The sequence below is a fragment of the Cyclopterus lumpus genome, chromosome 5 (assembly GCF_009769545.1).
Source record: "Cyclopterus lumpus isolate fCycLum1 chromosome 5, fCycLum1.pri, whole genome shotgun sequence".
NCBI classification, from domain to species: Eukaryota; Metazoa; Chordata; class Actinopteri; order Perciformes; family Cyclopteridae; genus Cyclopterus; species Cyclopterus lumpus.
The window spans coordinates 23,205,169-23,226,635 of record NC_046970.1 but is presented as its reverse complement, the minus strand read 5'-3'; the positions used below and the strand labels follow the sequence as shown (position 1 = coordinate 23,226,635).

The 21,467-nt window shown below is 47.3% G+C and overlaps 1 protein-coding gene across 1 annotated transcript in view; it reads left to right on the top strand.

Annotated features, from left to right (window-relative positions):
- The window catches only part of chd5 (chromodomain helicase DNA binding protein 5), a 39,476-nt gene that overhangs the window by 8,105 nt on the left and 9,904 nt on the right, over window positions 1–21,467 (top strand). The window contains exons 2-24 of the mRNA XM_034533265.1: window positions 2,589–2,740; window positions 7,762–7,845; window positions 8,898–9,016; window positions 9,512–9,753; window positions 9,874–9,986; window positions 10,158–10,284; window positions 11,129–11,295; window positions 12,493–12,699; window positions 13,151–13,362; window positions 13,985–14,116; window positions 14,310–14,418; window positions 14,522–14,713; window positions 14,859–15,059; window positions 15,788–15,925; window positions 16,056–16,177; window positions 16,323–16,496; window positions 16,890–17,031; window positions 17,230–17,361; window positions 17,492–17,609; window positions 17,705–17,829; window positions 18,329–18,575; window positions 18,662–18,834; window positions 19,458–19,635. Of these exons, the coding sequence (XP_034389156.1) occupies window positions 2,589–2,740; window positions 7,762–7,845; window positions 8,898–9,016; window positions 9,512–9,753; window positions 9,874–9,986; window positions 10,158–10,284; window positions 11,129–11,295; window positions 12,493–12,699; window positions 13,151–13,362; window positions 13,985–14,116; window positions 14,310–14,418; window positions 14,522–14,713; window positions 14,859–15,059; window positions 15,788–15,925; window positions 16,056–16,177; window positions 16,323–16,496; window positions 16,890–17,031; window positions 17,230–17,361; window positions 17,492–17,609; window positions 17,705–17,829; window positions 18,329–18,575; window positions 18,662–18,834; window positions 19,458–19,635 (3,606 nt within the window). The remainder of the gene's footprint in view (window positions 1–2,588; window positions 2,741–7,761; window positions 7,846–8,897; window positions 9,017–9,511; window positions 9,754–9,873; window positions 9,987–10,157; window positions 10,285–11,128; window positions 11,296–12,492; window positions 12,700–13,150; window positions 13,363–13,984; window positions 14,117–14,309; window positions 14,419–14,521; window positions 14,714–14,858; window positions 15,060–15,787; window positions 15,926–16,055; window positions 16,178–16,322; window positions 16,497–16,889; window positions 17,032–17,229; window positions 17,362–17,491; window positions 17,610–17,704; window positions 17,830–18,328; window positions 18,576–18,661; window positions 18,835–19,457; window positions 19,636–21,467) is intronic.

The following is a 21,467-nucleotide window of genomic DNA, read 5'->3' as shown; positions in this document are numbered from 1 at the left end:
CAAAGGGCCGTCACTCTGGCAGGAGGTCCGGGAAAAGGGTTCACGGTTCAACGTATAATAACTACAATTTTGAATCAACAGCCCAGTCGCCAGGTTAAAATACAAGACGGCTACAGTCTGACACTCTCCTCCCTCCCACAGTAAGTGGATGGGCCGGTGGGGCAACCAATCGTTTCACTACGTTAACCATGTTGTTGATATGACATTTTTTGTCTGGTGAGGGGTTTGGTATAAAAGATCATAGATTACGAGGTTATATAACAAATGTACAACTCTTGGAATCTGCAAATATGTCTAATACATGGCTGGTATATTTGTAATACAGTTCTTTCTCGGTAAAGACGTCTGCAAGAAAAAAGGGTAATGGTCAAATTACGGGGACGTACAGTACGTGAGGGGGTCCCTAGTTTTCTTGTTCTGAAGAGCTATAGAGAACCTCCTGTGTGTTTGAGTGTGTGTGTGTGTGTGTGTTTGTGCGTGGGGTGCCTCCTGCTAGCTTTGCTAAATAGAGGATAAGTGGTAGGGGAGGTTTATGTGTCTGCTTCACAGGAATCCCTCCTCTCCAACTTCTCACTCCAGCCACCCAGGGGAGTGGTAGACTGCAGGGCGAGTGTTGGCTGATTGACTCTCTGATACAAGTGCTGCATATTTCATGCCCTCCAGTCCGTGTGCACGAGAGACGCAGAGAGAGCGAGAGAGAGAGAGAGCGAGAGAGGATAGACTGAAAGGAAACAGAAAGACGGTCGTGGGAAGAGGACGAGATCAGGGCGGTCGGATCCTGCGAGGAATCTCTTCATAGTGATGCATTGTTTTGGGCCCGTCTCTCTTCCTTCGGTGGCGTCTCTGAAGCCAGCTGCGCTCAGCAGTCGGCGTGTTTGTACACAGCGGCTTTGAGACAGTACAGCTGACAACCAGCAGCAGGTCGCTTTAGTCCCAGCAAGCATTACAGGCAGAAGACATGCTCAGTATACCTCAGTGGTCCACCGGGGAGTTCCCATTTAGCGGCAGGGCGGGCACTCCATCTATTTGTGCTCTGACGGGTAAAGTTGATCCGCACTCAATGGTGTGTGATTATGAGCTTTATTTTGCCAAGCGCGCCTGTTGGTCTGGCAACGATTCGTCATTTTTTTATGTAAAAAAAAAACGTGACAATGGACTTTTTCCCTTTGCTTCACAGCACGCTATATTCCCTGTAGCTAACGATTGTTCTATTTATTGATTTGTTTATCTTACCTTTCTTTTTTTTCTTTTTGATTGCTGGTTTTTCGTCAATTCAGTGCCAGAAAAGGGTCTCGGTTTGTGATCGCTCGTTTTGTTTTAGCCGACTGTCCGAAACCCGAAGATATATCATTCACAATGACATAAAAACTGAGGCGATATGTCAATCCGCACATTGTAAATACTGGAAACTGTAAATGTGTGACGTTATTCTTTGATAAATTACTTAAACCTCTGAAGCCCGAGCAGTTTTTGGGGGCATTTTCTTTTGCCTAACCTCTGTGGCCTCGTTTTTCACTGCAATATAGGAGTCCCGCAACTCTATGGAAACAACACAACTGTGTCCAGGAGCAACTCAAAAATATCGTTTGTGCAGTATAACAGAGACATACCGTGGCATAAGTCATAAAACAGGAAAAGAATGCAAGTAGACTTTCTTTGATAATTTATTTTACAGATATTGGAAAACAATGGAATTCAAGTGTTCCCAATGGTGGAAAAGAAATGGAGGCTTTACGTGCTCTATGTACATTGAGTACGACCTCTACTTACAACCTCTCCTGTCGTTCTCCTCAATGTGTTCAGCAGCCTGCAGGACAGTTGAAGTTTGACAGTTTTCTGTTGTCTCGTTGGTCTCAGCCGAGTCAATAATGCCTTCACAGTTTTTTTTGTTTTTTTTATAGGATCTGGTAGAAGCAAAAGGTTTATTCGATTTTAAATGAAGGGTGTTGAATAAAATGTTTTTGATGATAAATCTCAATCATAAGCTTTGTTTTGGACTTTCTTTTGCATCTTTGAGCCAGATTGGTTTAAAGAAAACGTGCTTTTTAATCCACTGGGCGAGTTTATGGGTCTCAGAGGGTGGACGGGATGTAGTGGCATCGAGTGGGAAGGTTGCATATTGCAACCAGTCGAATACCCCTCCGCTCACCAAGCAATGCTGGAGAACTACGGCGGCCTTCAGTCATCATAAAACACCTTTTTCTAGAGCCAGTGTTTGGTATTGTCTGTTCAGGCCTTCTGTAGAAACATGGCGGACTCCTTGAAGAAGCTCTCTTTGGAGACATGAAGGCCTCATTCTAAGATAACAAAAACACAACGATTCTCAGTTTCGGGTGAATTCTTTTCTCCATTTCTGCTTATAGATCCCCCAAAACTCTGCACAAATATCTACTTATCAAAATGTTTTTACTTTAATATATCAAATCATGTAATGTAAAACTCATCAGCACCACCGTGCAGTTGTAGAGATTCGGGCTCATCGGAAGCTGAATTGGTCGCACTCGACAGCCGTATTTCCAAACGTCATCACCTTGTGTACAGCTCATCTTATTCCTCACCAGACAATGTCTTTGTTTCTTTGTGTGCAGATGAGGACGACGAAGGTGAGCGCAACGCTGTTCCCCTCGCACCCCTCGACACCTTCTTCTCTGAAAACGACTCCCTCAAACAGCAAAAGAAGAAGAAGCCCAAAAAGATGAAAGAGGGGAAAATGCCCAAAGTGAAGAAGAGGAAAAAGGAGGTAAGGTGTAATCCGCCATAGCTCAACGCCATCTGTCACGGCCTCGGGACCCATTAGCTTCGTGGCTCAAGCCACAAAGGTGTTTTTTTTTTTTTTTTGCTGCCTCTGTAATCTAAACTTGTCTCGGGCTTCGGGGACGTCGGCGCCGGTGTAAGCTGTGGTCACCGGGGGGCCAGTTTAGAGTGTAGATGTGTGCCTGTGGGGCTGGTGTTGATGGCAGGGCCCGTGGGGTCAGGAGTACGGCGAGCTGGCAGTGGGAGTCTTTTAGTCTCCAACAGCAGGTCAGAGGTTTGACCTCCCAGCATCCACACGGGGGGACGTCACTTAACCAGATGTGTCACGGTGAGGTCCCCCATCGCTAAGATAAGCCAATCACAACGCTTTTAAAGCTACGCTATGTTACCTTTGTTCAACAATGGCCATTTGGGTGAAATTGCTAATAACGGGTATGCAGTTAAGTGCTAAGATGTAGTGTAGCAGTCGTGAAATTACTAACTTTATTGAAAATGTGCCAACATGGGCTGACATCAGGCCACAAAACCCCCAAAGACAATTAACATGCCGGCACGATCTATAAACGGCCCGAAAATGCAAAATACATCAAAAAGGTTCATACCTTGAGCGATGGGAATTTATCGCACGTTCCTATTTCTGTTGACGGTAAACTGTTGTGCAGCCGAAGCCGACGTGAGCATCGTTTTACAGAGTTTCCTTTTGGCTTCAGGATCAGAACCAATTTGAGTTCCCTCTGAAAAAAAAAAAGTTTGAGAACAGACGGAGTGGATCTAGTCAAACCTTTGTCAAAGGTTGAAAGCAGTAATGCTGTTTGTCTTCTTGGTTCACCTCACAAAGCCTCTCTGTTGTTGTTGTTTTCTTCTTCGTTCGGCATGACGTTATTGGTTGATGCCATAATGTGACATGCAGAGAACAGACAGCGTCAGTAATTCGCTGGCGGCTGTCAACAAGTCAAAAGTCCGTCATTCGACATTCTTTTAGCTCGGCTTTGGTCTCCACCGACTTCCAGAAGTGGAGCTCGAGGGTTCAGCTGAGGGAAACATCTGGTCTGTCGCAAACTTTTTTCATCTGCGAGCCATTTGGTGTTGGGCAAGAAGCATGCAGTGTGTTTATATTTTACAACAACAACAAAAAAAAAGAAAAGACAGCAGCTCCCCGCTACAGCTGGAAATGAGGTCAATGCTATGCACCATATTGTGTGACCGATTTCATGTGTTGAACTCTTATTCCCCGTTGATTTACGATTCCTTTTTTCCTGGAAAGACACGTGGCCTCCCCCCCAAACAGTCAACTCCTAACTAACTTAAGTCTTAATCTCAGGGCGAAACTGACTTTGTGGCAGGAATTCCTAATGAGGACATGGATTTTGAGGATTTTTGAGTGAGTATAACATCGTCATGTTATAATAAAGGCAGCACGACGTCAGGGGAAAGTCTCATTTACATTGACTCACAAGGCGCTGCACCTATGAGACCTTTTCCCTTTCAATAAATTAAAGGAATCCACTGTAAACCCCCCCCACCCCCCCACCGTCGCTGCATTTCTTCGCGCCCGTGTTGGCGGATGGCTTGAACTGCGTCGCCGCCTGCAGCCAGGACGTTCCCCTCTGCCGGCTGGAGGTGCCAGCAGAGCTGTGAGGAGCTTTGGCTGGCCAGGCTGCCACCCGGCCCTTTGGCTGCTCGTGGTAAACACTGAGCTCTGGGTCTCGCCGAGCTAATGAGGGGGGTGGGGGGGACTCCCTCTGACACACTCTCCTCCCTCTCCCTCTCCCTCAGACTCTGCTCTGTATTCTCCTCTTTCTTCCCTCTGCTCTCAAACGCATCGCCTCACTTCGCCTCCATCGCGATGCCGATGCTGCAAAATCTCTTCCTTTCTTTCCCTTTTCTTCGCTCTCTCGCTTTCCCACCCGAGGAGCCGCCGCCGCCGTAATTCACTTGCAATCACTCCCCAAAGGTTGGTGTCAGACGAGGGGAGGGGGGACCAAACGTCAATTGGGGTCAGAGACCGTCAGAGGCACATCCCAGTCTCAGGCCGGATCCGCCGGTGGTAGCCGTGGAGACACGTACACACTTCTCCTCTTCCTCTCAACCTGCTGCAGGGATAACAAAGGAACCGTGTGCACATGAAGGGATGTTGTTTCCCTCTATAACGGAATCTAGTAAATAGAAGTTTATAGAAGGCAGTTCATTTTATTGGCAAAAGAAGAGGCTGCAGTTTGGCCACGATAAAACGTCCACGAAGCCGTCAGGGAGCCGCTCGCAGTTATAATATTTTATATTTTTTGTTGCTGAAATACAACGCTTTTTTAAAGATGAGCCGCTCTCTTGTCTTTAGAACTTCGGTATCCTCTCAAGGCTCGCGGGTCAACGGAGTGCCGTTGGCCGTAAAAGAAGAGGCCGTTGAAATGTTTTTCTCTCTCTCTCTCTCTCTGTGTGAACTAGATTTGATTGAATATTCACTTCTTCGCTCATTTTTCCGTGAAGCATCCTCGGCAATCTCCCCGAGGCGGAGCCATTATGAGGGGGGGGGGGGGGAGCATCTAATTTGATTACGCTATCAGTGCTCATCTGATTTTCTGCCCTCTAAAAAGTAGAATCGCTCTCTTTGTTGCGGTGTGTCTCTCCGGTCCCGTGATGTGTGTGTGCAGCGGTGAACTCTGAGGAGGCTGTTGCTCCAACTCGCCTCTGCAGTCGCTCTCAAGAACGCCGGTTCTGCTTTCCTCCATCTCCACCCCCACTCCCATCCCCCATCCTCTCTCTCTCTCTCTCTCTCTCTCTCTCTCTCTCCCTCTCCCTCTTCTTCTTATGCATAAATGAGATTTGTCTAGACGGGTGCCCGAGCACCAGCGCTGCAACCACGGAGCCTCTGCATAACAAGCTCGTTATGCAAACGTTTCTGATTGGATGGCGTCGTTCCATTGGCTGCCACTGTGATAGATTTTTTTTTGGGGGGGGGGGGGGGGGGGGGGGTAGAATGAAAGAGTGAGAGAGAGAGAGAGAGAAAGAAAGAAAGAAAGGGGGAGCTGTAAAAAAAAAGAGAGAGAGAGAGTGAGTGAGTGAGAGTAAAAATAATGGAGGGGGGGGGGGCATGCGAGATGTGAAAGAGAGAAAGTGAGAGAAAAGGAAGGCGTGCGAGGGGAGGTGGGAGGGGAAGGGGGGGTATAGAGAGAGAGAGAGAGCCAGACACTGCTCAAATGTGGTCGCCATGGCAACACAGCCAGGCTGCTGCTGGTGGGGTTGGCGGGCGCTGCGGCAACGTGAGCCTTTCCACTGCGCTGCAGAGCAAAACGCCTGTAAGTCTCTCCGTGGAGCCACGCGGGCCTGCTGAGCAACAGGCAGCGAGCAGAGCACCAAGCTGCTGTGCACTAATTCACTCCACACACACACACACACACACACACACACACACACACACACAAACACAAATAAAAAAAATTACCCGAAAGGGAAAGAAAGACAAAAAAATATATAAAAACACAAATATCCCAGACAAAAAATTATTCTTTAGATTCAGATGTATGTGCACACAAATGATTAATGATGGCGTGCACACTAAAGAGAATCACCAGATATCCCCCCCCCCCCCCCCCCCCCCCCCCACACACACTCTCCTACTCACTCAATCGTGAGCACGCACCAGTGGATGTGCTCACATGCAACACTCTCCATCACACAAACAACACCTGTTAACTGTTAAATCCATACAGCCTTCCAGATGTCTCATATTAAAAAAGGCAGCCCGGTCCACACACACACACACACACACACACACACACACACACACACGGGCTCCGGGCGGTGATTGGCTGCACACACACCGCCGGAGGTTGTTCTGTTTGCCGTTTTTTTTACTTTTTGCGTCTCGACTCCTCGTCGACTCGCGCGCTAACTGTTGACTCGCAATGCAGCGATTTATGCATCTCATCGCAGGCAGGGAGGAGAATGAGAATATTAGCGAAAGCAGTGACACTTTGGATGTAATTTAATTTATGCAAATGCCGTCAAGAAGAAGCTCTCATCCAAAGTGCTTCATAGTAGGTTGACAGCGTGTGTTTTTTAGCGTGGGTGGCCTCTGTCGGAGCTTTAATCCCTAACCCCGGCAGATTTTAATGCCCGTGCTCATCAATGAGTTCCATATTTTAATTATCCACTTTTCTTTTTCTTTTTTAATCACCAGATAAAAAAAAATTAAAAAAAATCCCGTTCTCAGAGGACACCTATTAACTGGAGATAGATTTCCGTTTGTGGTGTCGATGGTGAGAATACAGATTCAGTTCTGGCTTTTTGATGCTTCAGTCAGCTCTTCAGATGGAGAACGAGATTTCAAAGTCACATTTCTACCTGTTTACATTTATAAAAATAGCTGTTTTTTGGCAGCAGCTCTTTGACGACATCAAAGACGGGGGGGTAGTTTTTGCAGCCGCACACATTTCTACCGTCTACCGACGCTCGACGTCCTCCTGATCCAGAGGATTGAGACGCTCTTCACCGTCCAGGTCTGCTCTCACGCAGATGATGAAACCCACTCCATCATAAATTGGAGGCTTGTGGCAGATTGTACTTGAGGACGGAGAAAAGCCACCAATAACAGAAGAAGAACATTGAGCTTCTGATGAATAAACGTGTAATTTTTCGGAAAATCAAGAAGCATTCAAGAGCCACTCGGAAGGGTCTCTGAAGTCCTAATTCGGATCAATGTATTTCTTTAATAATCCAGTCATAATGATATTATTTTAACACATATGATAATCCAAAATTGATTATGTGATATTTATATGTATGTTTTATGTTCCTCACATTTTTAAACGTGTGTTTCATTGTGTTGGACAAACAAAGTTTTTTCTGCTCTTTCTTGGTGAAAACAATGGCCGCTGACAAAATATCATCCCTTCCTGCCTCGGCGAGGCCCATCACGTGCATTTATTTATCCGTGTACATAATGCATGTATTTATCCATGTACATAATGCACTTATGTGTCCATAACGTCCACGTGTCCGTGTGAAAAGCCTCAGGGGGGAATCCAGCCGAGGGTCGACAGCGACCCGGAGGAGACCTCCGAGGTGGAGGAGGAGCAGCGGGAGCGTCCGGAGGTCGGCTCCGAGAGCGAGAGCAGCGCGTACGGCCCGACCAAGAAGAAGAAGAAGAAACCCAAGGAGAAGAAGGAGAAGAAGCCCAGGAAGAAGAAGAGAGACGAGGAAGACGAGGAGGAGGACGACGATGACGGGAACATGAAAGTGAGCCTTGAGGTCCCGACAGGTCATCTCATGTAAAAAGGCCTATTGAATTTCTATTGATATTCTAATCTAATTGCGATGATGATAATAATAAAACTATATACTATATATACTATATACTATAATAAAACAATAATGACAACAATATTTATAATAATCATACGACAGCAAAGAATATAGATTTTAAAAACAGAAATGGTTGATTAAATTAATTTGTATTCAGTTAACTTTTTGCACTATATTGATTATTTATTGACTCTATGAAAAGTTACATAAATATCAACATGGCAGAATGTACAAACGAATCCTTAAAGATCCCTCAAGTCGTAATCAAAATGCAGAAAAGTACAACGGCTCCTTCTCCCTCATTGAAAAATCCATAATCTACAAAATGTGGTTTGATCTAAAGAAGAAAGTGTGAGATTTAAAGGAACAGTTTGTAGGATTTAGTGGGATTAATTGGCAAAAATGGAAGATAATATTTGTGTATAATCCTCTTCTACGGTAGCCCGGAAGGGACAAACCAAACGCTGGTTCTGGAGAGAGCCTTTCATGTTTTGGGCCACTCTGACAAGCCTTGGAAAGGGAAGGGTATTCGGTGGAATGTAATCTGCAACCTCGCCACTAGATGGCACTAAATCCCACACGCTGCTCCTTTAAAGTAATTAAAACTATATTATACTTGAGACTAAGACACAAAAGAGGAAACCCAAACCCACATTGAAAAAGGGGGACTTAAATATGGCCTTGCAGTCCAAACAATGTAAAAAATATAATTGTGAACGTTGTCCGAATTCATTGCGACGACCATAAATAGGGTGACCATTCCCGAAAGAGGAATTTTGGGGGGCGATAAATAATGAACATTTATTACGCGTTAATTAACATTTGAACTCTTTCTTCCCGAGGAACCCAAATCATCCGGCCATCTGATGAACGAGTGGGGCCTGGAAGACGTTCAGTACGGCTTCACCGAGGAGGACTACAAAACCATCACGAACTACAAGGCCTTCAGCCAGTTCCTCAGGCAAGCCTCGAATCTTGTGACTGGATTTCCTTCCCCCCTTTTTTTTTAATGTTAAATGCTTCTGTAAAAAAAACACAAAAAAAACAGACCGGAGAGCGTTGTGAAAAGCTCGGCTGTTGGTGTGTAAAGAGTCCGTCTCACCTGGGGCGGTCTGGCCCCGGCTAAGCCTCCGCTCCGACAAAGTAGAGCACTCCCGCGGTGTGTGTGTGTGTGTGTGTGTCCCCCCCTTGCGAGGGGTCGGCTGCTTACTGGATGCCGGTGACAGCCGGGAGGCTCTGGGACTCGGTGCGCTGACCCGCTATCTCTCACAGGCCAGCGTGCCAAACCTCAAGCTGCCGCCCGACAAATCACAAACACGACAACTCAAGGGGCGGTGGGGATGTCGGCATAATCAAGACCCGGTTCCCCTCCGGTGCCGTTGTCAGGGGGGGCGGGGGAGTAGAAATGAGTGTCACATAATAAAGCTGCCGTTGGTTTCCCCCCCCCTTCCCTCAGGCCTCTCATTGCCAAGAAGAACCCCAAGATCCCCATGTCAAAGATGATGACGGTGTTAGGGGCCAAGTGGCGTGAGTTCAGCGCCAACAACCCGTTCAAAGGCGCGTCCGCCACCGCCGTGGCAGCTGCCGTGGCCGCCGCCGTGGAAACGGTTACCGTGGCACAGCCGACGCCCGTGAGCGGCAGCCAGCCGTGCGCTCAGCTGGGGCCGGTCAAAAAGGCCAAAACCAAAGAGGGAAAGGGTAAGTAAAGCGCGCCCGGGGGGTACCGGGGTACCGGGGGAACCCCCGAAACGCGTCTTGTTTTTTCTTTCGTGATAGCGAGAGCTCGGTTTACAAACGCGCCGCCTGTGTGTGTCTCAGGACCGGGAGTCAGAAAGAGAAGCAAGACGGCGAAGGAGGGGAAGAAGAAACCCAAGCCCAAGAAGACCAAATCAAAGTCGGGCCAGAGCGTGAAGAAGAAGAAAGCCTCCTCGGTATGTCCCCCCTTTGCTAATTCATCCTCTGAGCTTCTCTTATTTTCAGTGGCATCAAAGTGACCGGAGACTTTTTACTGCGCCTACTTTGAAAGTTTATTTAAATTCTTCGTGTAGCTCTGAGCTCTTTAGTGTGCGTGCGTGTGTGTGTGTGTGTGTGTGCTTTTCCAGAGTGAGGAGGACTTCCTGGAGGAGTCAGACTTTGATGACATCAGCATCCACAGCGCCTCTGTGCTTTCTGATACCTCGGGAGCCGCCACCAAGAAAAAGGCCCGGCGTGGGCGTAAAAAGAGGAAAAGTATGTTTACTGTCTACACGGTGTGTGTGTGTGTGTGTGTGTGTGTGTGTGTGTGTGTCTGTGAGTTTGTGTGCTTTCCCCCATCCCTCCAAAAATCCCATTTAAATCCCTCAGAACCAGGCTGTTTGATTATGGCTGAGGAGGAAATTAAAATGTCTTGTTTTAAGCTATATTTGTTTTGAGAATGTTTTCTGAAGGCAGCTGCTCTTCCTCAGCAGCTGTTGGCCTCACACTCGTATCAAAGATGATTTAGACGGCACCTCGAAAATCAATAAATTAAATGGATTGAAAAGAATAATTAAATGATTACATAATTAATACAAAAATTGAATAAAAAAGAACATCTTATATATTTTTTATTCTATATAATTCTATATATAGTAAATATAGTAAATTCTATATAATATATATATACTTTGGTATAAAATAATATATATATATATTTATATATAAATATATATATATATATATATATTTATATATAAATATATATATATATATATATATATAAATAAAAAATAAAATAAACTATGAAAGGGGGAAAAAAAAATGTAAATACTGCATGCATGTATTTATTTAAAAGAGTCCAGATCGTTTAAAGACCTCAAGCTTATTGGGAGGCGGTTCCAAAGCGACTTAGAAGTGCTCTTAGAAACTCTGGTTTTGGGGTGCAGAAGGTCCACAATGTACTGTGGAGTTTGGCCATGTATGGCTCTATAAGTGAGCACCAACATTTTAAATTGAACTCTTAAATGACCAGGAAGCCATTGGAGAGAGGTTGTATTCAAGTGCCTTTCTGCGCGTGGGAATTGTCCACATTTGCCTCTTCCTCTACCCGCTGCAGAGGAAGACGGCGATGGCTACGAGACGGACCACCAGGACTACTGCGAGGTCTGCCAGCAGGGGGGAGAGATCATCCTGTGTGACACCTGTCCCAGAGCGTACCACCTGGTCTGTCTGGACCCGGAGCTGGAGAAGGCCCCCGAGGGCAAATGGAGCTGTCCGCACTGTGTGAGTGCATCATTTTCCATTTTTAATGCGCAGAATTGGCCACACACAACACAGCTTTGATCATTGAGCCTTTTGGTCTCACTACCCCAATATTTTAACGTTCTTGTCTCCATAAAAGACAATAAAAAATATCTTTTATTATGTCCTTGTAGCAATAATGAGGTTTAAACATCGCCTGTGTTTAACCTTCTGCTTCGACCCCCCGTCGTCCACTCAGGAGAAAGAGGGGATCCAGTGGGAGGCCAAAGACGAGGAGGAGGAAGAGGAGGAGCCAGTGGGCGAGGAAGAGGACGACCACTTGGAGTTTTGCAGAGTGTGTAAAGACGGAGGGGAGCTGCTGTGTTGTGACACCTGTCCGTCTTCCTACCACATCCACTGCCTCAACCCGCCTCTCCCCGAGATCCCCAACGGGGAGTGGTTGTGTCCGCGCTGCATGGTGAGCAAGGCCCGATGCTATTTAACGTCCTTTATGTGAGAAGAAAAAAAGAAATGTCCGCCATCCCTGTGCCTGAGTTTACATGTGTGTACGACCCACATTCTGTGATTTTACAAATATAAAAGTAATACTTTTCTAACATTTAGAGTGAATGTTTTTGAACTGTGCTTATTACGATGATTTAACAAATGAGCACGAATGGGAATGGATGTTTAATTTGGACCTGATTACTGGAAAAGAAGGCGTGTCTAATTTATAGGACGTTCTATTCCTTAAAACAGAGCGTTGACAGTATTTTCTGATTCCTGGACTGATAAAAAACATTTTTTTAAAAAGGTATCCAAAATTCCCTTCTATGAAAACCTGCGACTCAAAAATGAATTGTGAACCCGGCTTTATCCAAAGCTCAGATTTCGGTTATGGAAATATATGCAAATGAGCACACAGTTGATAAGATAATAGCCTTAATGTGACTAATCAATTGGGGAAGTTTCATTGCAATATCCATTAGTAACGCCACCTGAGACTCTGAGGGCGGATGTTTAGGGAGATGGAGGCTCAATCCACCGTCCGCTTCTGGACCCTCGTGTTGACCCTCGCATTGACCCTCATGTTGACCCTCGTGTTGACCCTCGTGTTGACCCTCGTGTTGACCCTCGCGTTGACCCTCATGTTGACCCTCGTGTTGACCCTCACGTTGACCCCAACGATGCACTTCACTTCATTATCACAGCACCTCTCTCTCTCTTTTTGTCTCGCAGTGCCCTCCCCTCAAAGGTAAGGTCCAAAAGATTCTGCACTGGACGTGGGGGGAACCCCCGTTGCCGGCCGAACCGCCCGACGGCCCCGACGGCGAGCCGGCCGATCCGCTGACCGACCCCCCGCTCAAGGGCCGCCCGGAGAGGGAGTTCTTCGTTAAGTGGGCCGGCCTCTCGTACTGGCACTGCTCCTGGGTCAGCGAGCTGCAGGTGAGATACCAGAAGTAGGTCCAACCTCAAATGAACAATCTCGGGCCACGCGGGGAGCCGCAAAGACACAAATCAAACCTTTGATGCACGTTCCTCCAGCCGTTCATCCGTCAGTCTTTAAGAGCGCGTTGTTGTTTCAAAGCGTTCCGGAACTGCAATCACAATTTACGAAGCCGCTCGGAAAGCACCTCAAAGCGAGCTGACATTTCACTCGGCGACTCGTCTGCACAATCCCTTCGTGTTTAGGTTTGGGCCCTCTCGGAGAAGTCGGCCTTTATTTCCGCCAGTTGTCAAATTCATTTTGGAACTGGAAGTAGTTCATCAAAACTCTCAACGGCGTGGAGAGGCGACGCGACGCACTCCAAAAACCTTTTGCCCCCCCGAGGTGCCGCTGAGCCGAAATTGATTTGTTTTTCTTTCTTTCTTCGTTCTTGTCTGCGGGCCGTCGCAGCTGGAGCTGTACCACACGGTCATGTATCGCAACTACCAGCGCAAGAACGACATGGACGAGCCGCCGCCGTTCGACTACGGCTCCGGTGAGGAGGAGCTCAACAACGAGAAGAGGAAGAGCAAAGACCCCCAGTACGCCGCGATGGAGGGGCGCTTCTACCGCTACGGCATCAAACCGGAGTGGATGGTCATGCACCGGATAATCAACCACAGGTGGCTGCTCACACACACACACACACACACACTTGATTTTACGTGTAATAGCACAATAAAGATGGAGGATATTCCTCACAGCGCAGCATATTTCAGAATATGGGGGGAGGGGGGGGGATGCTGTCAGAAAAAAGGGACAAAAGTACATTATTTCCTTCGTGTTTTCCAGATTTTTCCATCCCTCATATGTACGTATTTCAGACAGATTCAGTTCATAGTGCGATCACGAGACACATAATCAAGCATGAAAAGAGTTTCCTCCCTCTGCAAGAAGGACAATAAGTAACTTTTTCTGCCTCTAATATTTGTCACGTCCCAATAAAAACGTCCTTGAAAGAGCTTGAAGGGGAACAATTCGCCAGCCCTTTTATGCGGATATTTAGCAGATTTAGCCGTGCAAGAGGATTTGGCCGGCAGGGACCCATCCGGGTGCCAGTTCTCTGACACCCGGATGTGCATCTTGGTGCATTTAGGCACGGCTCCGTGATAGAAGAACTCAGCTTCCTCGGTCAATTTAGCACCCGCTGAGGTATTTACTGGACATCATTTGTTGGACTTTTACCTTTAAATTAACTTTTGCTCTCGTCTTTTTTTGTTCACGTTTTTTTGCTCTTTCCCGCAGTTTCGATAAGGACGGCGACGTGCATTACCTGATCAAGTGGAGGGACCTGCCCTACGACCAGAGCACCTGGGAGGTGGACGACTTTGACGTCCCCGATTACGACGGCCACAAAGCCTCTTACTGGGACCACAGGTTGGTTAACGGCACGGGCAAGTTTATTTGAACCCTCGCTGCTCTTACATTTCCTTTTAATAGAGTGGGGCGTGAGTCCTTCGGCACAAATAAAGTAGGCATATGCTGCTGTCTCCCCTCTGCCCTGCCCTCTATCTGTGATGCCCCCCTTTTTATCTGCTTGGCTCATCATCTTGCTGCAATTATTTGCCAGGGAGCAAATAGTAGGGGAGGACCAACGCCCCCTGGTGGTGAGGAAAGGAAATAAACTCAAAGAGGACCACCCAAAGAGGGAGGTCCCTCCTGATGCTCCCATCATAGATGTAAGTTGGGATGTTCAGATGCACTTAAATCCACTATTAAAGACTGTATCTTTAATCTTATCCTGTATACATAATTCTAAATGTTTTCTCCTCCGTTCGCCAGCCGACCATCAAGTTTGAGCACCAGCCGTGGTACATTAACGCCACGGGGGGGACGCTGCACCCGTACCAGCTGGAAGGCCTGAACTGGTTGAGGTTCTCCTGGGCTCAGGGCACGGACACCATCCTGGCCGACGAGATGGGCCTCGGCAAGACGGTGCAGACCATCGTGTTTCTCTACTCGCTCTATAAGGAGGTGAGGGTGCAAGAACGCCATCTTTTATACCCGTGTATCCAACGTGCTTACGATACGTGCGCTATTGCAGACTTAGAATGAAACAAGTCTAGAGAAGTGATTGGTACAACCTGTGGTTTATCTTCTACTTCTTCGTCCCTCCTAGGGTCACTCTAAGGGGCCCTACTTGGTGAGCGCGCCCCTCTCCACCATCATCAATTGGGAGAGGGAGTTTGAGTTGTGGGCTCCGGATTTCCACGTGGTGACGTACACCGGAGACAAAGACAGCCGGGCGGTCATCCGGGAGAACGAGTTCACCTGTGAGGACAGCGCGGTGAAATCAGGACGCAAGGTGTTCCGCATGAAGGTACCTCACGCCCACGCGGACACTGTTTTCAAATACCTCGGCGAACCAGAACCAGAGTTTATTCAGACCCGAGACACGACCGAGACGTTGAGAGGTTTAGACCAAGGCTGACGATAACGTGTGGAGCGTGCATTCAAACCAAAAGGCGCTCCTCAGAGTTGATCCGATCAAAAGGATCAGGATTCACCCACAGAAACTCAAACCAAGATTCCTCTTCGCTCGCTCGCTGTGCAAAGGTGAATTTTATGTTTGGGGATTTTCCTTTGAAGAGTGGTCTCGAGTACTACAACACTGGTCCTCGTTGACCTCATCCCCCCCCAGCAGAGGGAGCGCAGACGGCTTGTTTAGTTGAATGTATTGGTCTAGTCTGCCCGACTCATTGATCCATTATCTGACTGAGCTTTCTGCAAGTTAGAATATTTGGCCCTGACCGCAGCTCCGAGTGACGCCGCGTATTGATAAATCCATGGCGCTGTCCGCGGTGCTGAAGTCGTCGCCGGCGGATTTGTGACCGCGCGACGAGCGTGGGGGGGTTGTGTTTGCTAGTCGAGGGTGAACGAAAAGGAACATTTAGAATGAACAAATCACACCTCATGCAGCTTAATATGATAGCAATCACTTAGTTTTCAAGGAATGCCAGAGCAAATATCGCCTCCGCCACATGACCCCCGCGTCTAAACGGGTTCATAATCAGAAGCATTTAGTTGCCCGTTCTTCCTTCCTTGCAGAAAGACACGCCCATCAAGTTCCACGTGCTGCTGACGTCCTATGAGCTGATCACTATCGATCAGGCCGTTCTGGGCTCCATCACATGGGCCTGCCTGGTGGTGGACGAGGCCCACCGGCTGAAGAACAACCAGTCCAAGGTAAACAGGCAGATATGAGGAGGAAATGTTTGTGCATAAACTTATCCACATAAAAAGACGGAGGTAAAATTGGGAGTTTCACACGTCTCTGAGGCCGTGTGTCATACCTCGTACAACGTGTCCTGTCCAGTTTTTCAGAATCCTCAACGGGTACAAGATCTACTACAAGCTGCTGCTCACTGGGACTCCTCTTCAGAACAACTTGGAGGAGCTGTTCCACCTGCTTAACTTCCTCACCCCAGCGCGCTTCAAGTAAGCCCTCCCTCTCTTTATCATTCCCCCGTCTCTCTCTCTCTCTTCTCAGTGTCTGCAAACCGGTGCATCAAATAAGACCCCCCATTCCTTGAATCTATGGGGCTTGAATACAAACTATGCTTTCACTTCTTTCTCTGCGCAGTAACCTGGAAGGCTTCCTGGAGGAGTTCGCCGACATCTCCAAGGAGGACCAGATCAAGAAGCTCCACGACCTGCTCGGCCCTCACATGCTGCGGAGGCTCAAAGCCGACGTCTTCAAGAACATGCCCTCGAAGACGGAGCTGATTGTCAGAGTGGAGCTCAGCCCCATGCAGAAGTAAGCACTGGGAAATAAAAGAAGAAGAAGAAGAAGAAGAAGAAGAAGCGTATTGCTGCTTTTCCGTTCCTTAAAATGTCCCCATTGACACGCAGTAGTTTCTATAAATGCCCGAAAACAATCATGTAACTTCAAAAAGAAAAACCCTGTTTAGGTTGTACCTGTCAGCAGCTAAAAGCACTTTAATATACTTCTAACTTACAACTTTCCAGTAGATGCTGCTGCCATTTTGGCAAATAACATATTTTCACTTTGCAATCGCCTCACATCACATCAGAATATTACACGCACTGCCAGGCTTTCAATCCCCATCTCAAGGAGGCATTTATTTTCTGTGTGCCAAAAGTGACGTGCAATTTCTTTTTTTCTTCAATCTGATTTCTAAACCTGCAGGAAATATTACAAATTTATTTTGACGCGGAACTTTGAGGCGCTGAACTCCAAAGGCGGAGGGAACCAAGTGTCCCTGCTCAACATTATGATGGACCTGAAGAAGTGCTGCAACCACCCCTACCTGTTCCCGGTGGCGGCTGTGGTAAGGCATGCCGTGTTAATAAGCACGGTTTAATATTTCATCTCCATAAATCTTGCATAATGAAGTCGAAAGACAACAAGCTGGATCTCTCGGCTTAAAGACCCTATTTATATTCATTTATTTATAAATGCATTCATATAAATTTCCAGTTGATGCCTGGCTTTATTTGATGATTTTATTGTACATCTTTTTTTGCAGGAAGCTCCCGTGTTGCCCAACGGCTCGTACGATGGAAACCAGCTGGTGAAGTCCTCAGGAAAACTGACGCTGCTTCAGAAAATGCTGAAGCAGCTCAAAGACGAAGGACACAGAGTTCTCATTTTCTCTCAGGTAGCGGTCGGATAAATGTGGAAACCCAACCAATGCGTGTTTTATCCACATTCCAATGCCACGTGGTTATATATACCAGACGTCTACTCAAATATCATTTTTGGAGTGTTCTGCGTTTTTTTCTCTCCAGATGACAAAGATGTTGGATCTGCTTGAAGATTTCATGGAGTTCGAGGGTTATAAATATGAACGTATTGATGGAGGGATCACCGGAGGCCTCAGGCAGGAGGCCATTGACCGCTTCAATGGTGAGTCAGTGGACGGCTGCTCTTCCTCCGCTCTTCACCCCATCACACACAAACCGAACCCTCGGCCCTGTTGTCTCATTGCGTCTCCTCCGCAGCACCGGGCGCTCAGCAGTTCTGCTTCTTGCTCTCGACGCGAGCCGGAGGTCTCGGCATCAACCTGGCGAGCGCCGACACCGTCGTCATCTACGACTCGGACTGGAATCCTCACAACGACATCCAAGTACGGGAGTCCTTTGCCGAGACTCGCGCGCCTTCTTGCACGACCCCGATGCTGCGTTCGAGGCGACTCGGGAGTGTCGGGATTCTTCCCAGTTGAACTTTTTTTACGACGCCAAACATAAACAAAAAACACACTTTTTTTTAACGTTTTCACCGGATAACTCTCACGCAGAGAAGATAACTTCCTCTCCCCAGCTAAGTATTAAATGTACATGCAGAGCAGGTTTACTGTATTATTTTTAATTAAATACAGGCAAAGAAATACTAAATCTGGCCTTTTAGTTGATGGTTTACTATTACAATGTGCGCTTCCTTTGCTGTGGGACGTCAGACAACTGGGTCTTCTTGAACTTTCTCTCACAGGAGGTCAGAAGCGTTCGAGTCCCGAGTCGTCCTGATCGCAGCATCATAGTCGTGCGGATGCTTTTGTTCGTTTCAGCTGTTCTCTCCTACGTCCTCCGCTGTAACCCCACCGTTGACCCCTCTCTCCCTTCCCCCAGGCTTTTAGCAGAGCCCATCGTATCGGCCAAAACAGGAAGGTGATGATCTATCGCTTCGTGACGCGTGGCTCGGTGGAGGAGCGGATCACCCAGGTGGCGAAGAGGAAGATGATGCTCACCCACCTGGTGGTGCGGCCCGGCCTCGGCTCCAAAACGGGCTCCATGTCCAAACAGGAGCTGGACGACATCCTCAAGTTCGGCACCGAGGAGCTCTTCAAAGGCGAGATGGAAGCGGCGCGAGCCATGGGTAGGTCCACGCGCCGCCTCTTTAGCCCCCCCCTGTGTGCGAAGGTCATCCGCTGAGAGCTTTTTTTTTTCGCCGTAAAAAAACAGGTGACAGCAAAGAGGGGGAGGAGGGCAACGTGATTCACTACGACGACGACGCCATCTCCAAGCTGCTGGACCGCGACCGCGACGCCACCGAGGACACGGAGATCCAGAACATGAACGAGTACCTGAGCTCCTTCAAGGTGGCTCAGTACGTGGTGAAAGAAGAGGAAGGAGAGGTGAGGGTGGAGCCGTGTTGCGCAACAAGCAGGAAAAAAAAATCAGCGTCACTTTTTTTTGGGGGGGGGAAAAGATGATTTTTAAACAGTGATGCGGTGCGGCCGGGGACATTGTAAGAGGTGTCATTTGGACAAATTTTCATTTTGCTTGTGTGAGGCCCGGAGGACACACACACACACACACACACACACACACACAAAGCTGGATGTAATGTTTGTCTGCCGTCTCACAATTGGCCCACCGGGGTACTACCCGAGCCTCGTAACTCGGTGCCTTGCTACCTCCGGTGTCGGCACATTAAAACATAATTACACAATTAAATATTGACACAAAGGCATTTAGAAAAAAGCAACTAGTTGATATGTAAAAATCAAATGAAATAAAACCATTTATTCGTATTAAATATTTGTGTTGAAAATTTTCCGACACCATAACCATTTAATTTATGACGCACCTCGTGCATCTGATTTTTTTATCTTCCGGTTCCAACTGATTCACGAATAAGTTTTAGGATAAAAAAAAAAAAGCTCTTTTATTTTATTCGCCACAGTCACGCAGCGTTATATATTTAATATCTTCTCTCTTTTACATCGGACTAAATATCACCGTTGTCCGTGTGCAGGAGGAGGAGGTGGAGCGGGAGATCATCAAGCAGGAGGAGAACGTGGACCCGGACTACTGGGAGAAGCTCCTCCGGCACCACTACGAGCAGCAGCAGGAGGACCTGGCCCGCAACCTCGGCAAAGGCAAACGCATCCGGAAGCAGGTCAACTACAACGACACCACCCAGGAGGACCAAGGTAGGCCCGGGTCCTCACGAGACTCCTTTCAAACGCGTTGTCCTTTAGAGCGGTGGTTCTCAAATGGGGGGGAGGGGGGGGACTTGTACCCCTGGGGGGACGTGAAGGCACTCCAGGAGGTACGTGAGGTTTTTTATTTTTGTTGTATATTTAAAATTAGCATCAATTCCTAAATTCTTGAAAAAAATGGTTATTTAATACATATTCGATAAAATATAAGTGTAAGTTAATAAACTGCATTTTATATATTCTATATTAAATCAGACACTGATAACACAGCACTGTGTATTAGATTTGAACCTAATCTAATCCTAACCAAATCTAAACCTAAACTACAATGCATGTTTTGATATTTGGGTTGAGTCCATAAAACACTATGTATTACATTTTAACCTAATCTAATCTAATCCTAACCTAAACCTAAACCTAAACCACAATGCATGTTTTGATATTTGGGTCCAAAAGGTTGAGAACAACTGCTTTAGAGGAGCATTTAGAGGGACTTTATTATCAATAAGTGTGTTTTCTTTAGTCGTGTGAGTCGTTTATGTATCGAGGTCCTCCTCCGCCATGTTTCTACCAGCAGCATACAATCCAAACACTAGATAGGGACATCCGCCTTTTGTTGTTGTTGGTGTTTTCGCGTCAGCCACCGTAGTTACCCGACACACTCGTCACGCGGGAGACGTTTCAAATCTGCAACATCGCCATGACGCTGGCAGTGACCTGTCAATCACAATGCAGCCCCGCCCTAAAGCATACCCTGCTTTATGGTTAATTTGACTACGGGACCATAATTTACTAAATGAACATCGCGCTGTATTGAAGAAGACTTGAAACTAGAGATAGAGACCAAAAACTCATGTTTACAATGTTTACTGAGGGAATAAATCAAGAGAGAAGTAGAGTCATTGTATATAGACTTCTATACAACCAGAGGAGTCGCCCCCTGGTGGTCAGGAGAGAGACGGCAGCTTTAACACATGAAGCATAGACTTCTATACAACCAAAGGAGTCGCCCCCTGGTGGTCAGGAGAGAGACGGCAGCTTTAACACATGTAGCATAGACTTCTATACAACCAGAGGAGTCGCCCCCTGGTGGTCAGGAGAGAGACGGCAGCTTTAACACATGAAGCATAGACTTCTATACAACCAGAGGAGTCGCCCCCTGGTGGTCAGGAGAGAGAGAATGCAGCTTTAACACGGCAGCTTTAACACATGAAGCATAGACTTCTATACAACCAGAGGAGTCGCCCCCTGGTGGTCAGGAGAGAGAGAATGCAGCTTTAACACGTGAAGCATAGACTTCTATACAACCAGAGGAGTCGCCCCATGGTGGTCAGGAGAGAGACGGCAGCTTTAACACATGAAGCATAGACTTCTATACAACCAGAGGAGTCGCCCCCTGGTGGTCAGGAGAGAGACGGCAGCTTTAACACATGAAGCATAGACTTCTATACAACCAGAGGAGTCGCCCCCTGGTGGTCAGGAGAGAGAATGCAGCTTCAACACATGAAGCATAGACTTCTATACAACCAGAGGAGCCGCCCCCTGGTGGTCAGGAGAGAGAGAATGCAGCTTTCAGCCATAATGAAGGCACACTCGCTTGGTTAAAACAACACCGTAGCTAAATAAGTAAAGAATGTTAACTTCTATTATGAGGAAAGCTGCCGGCGTCGTGGACGTGTTTCTGTATTATGTTTACGATAACATTGCACGGACCAGCGTAACGCTCTCTCTGCCGGCTTCAGTGCAGGTCAACAACATCTAACTTCACAACCCAGTCGGCCAATCCAAGAACAGAACCGTGCCTCTCACCCCTCACGGGCCCG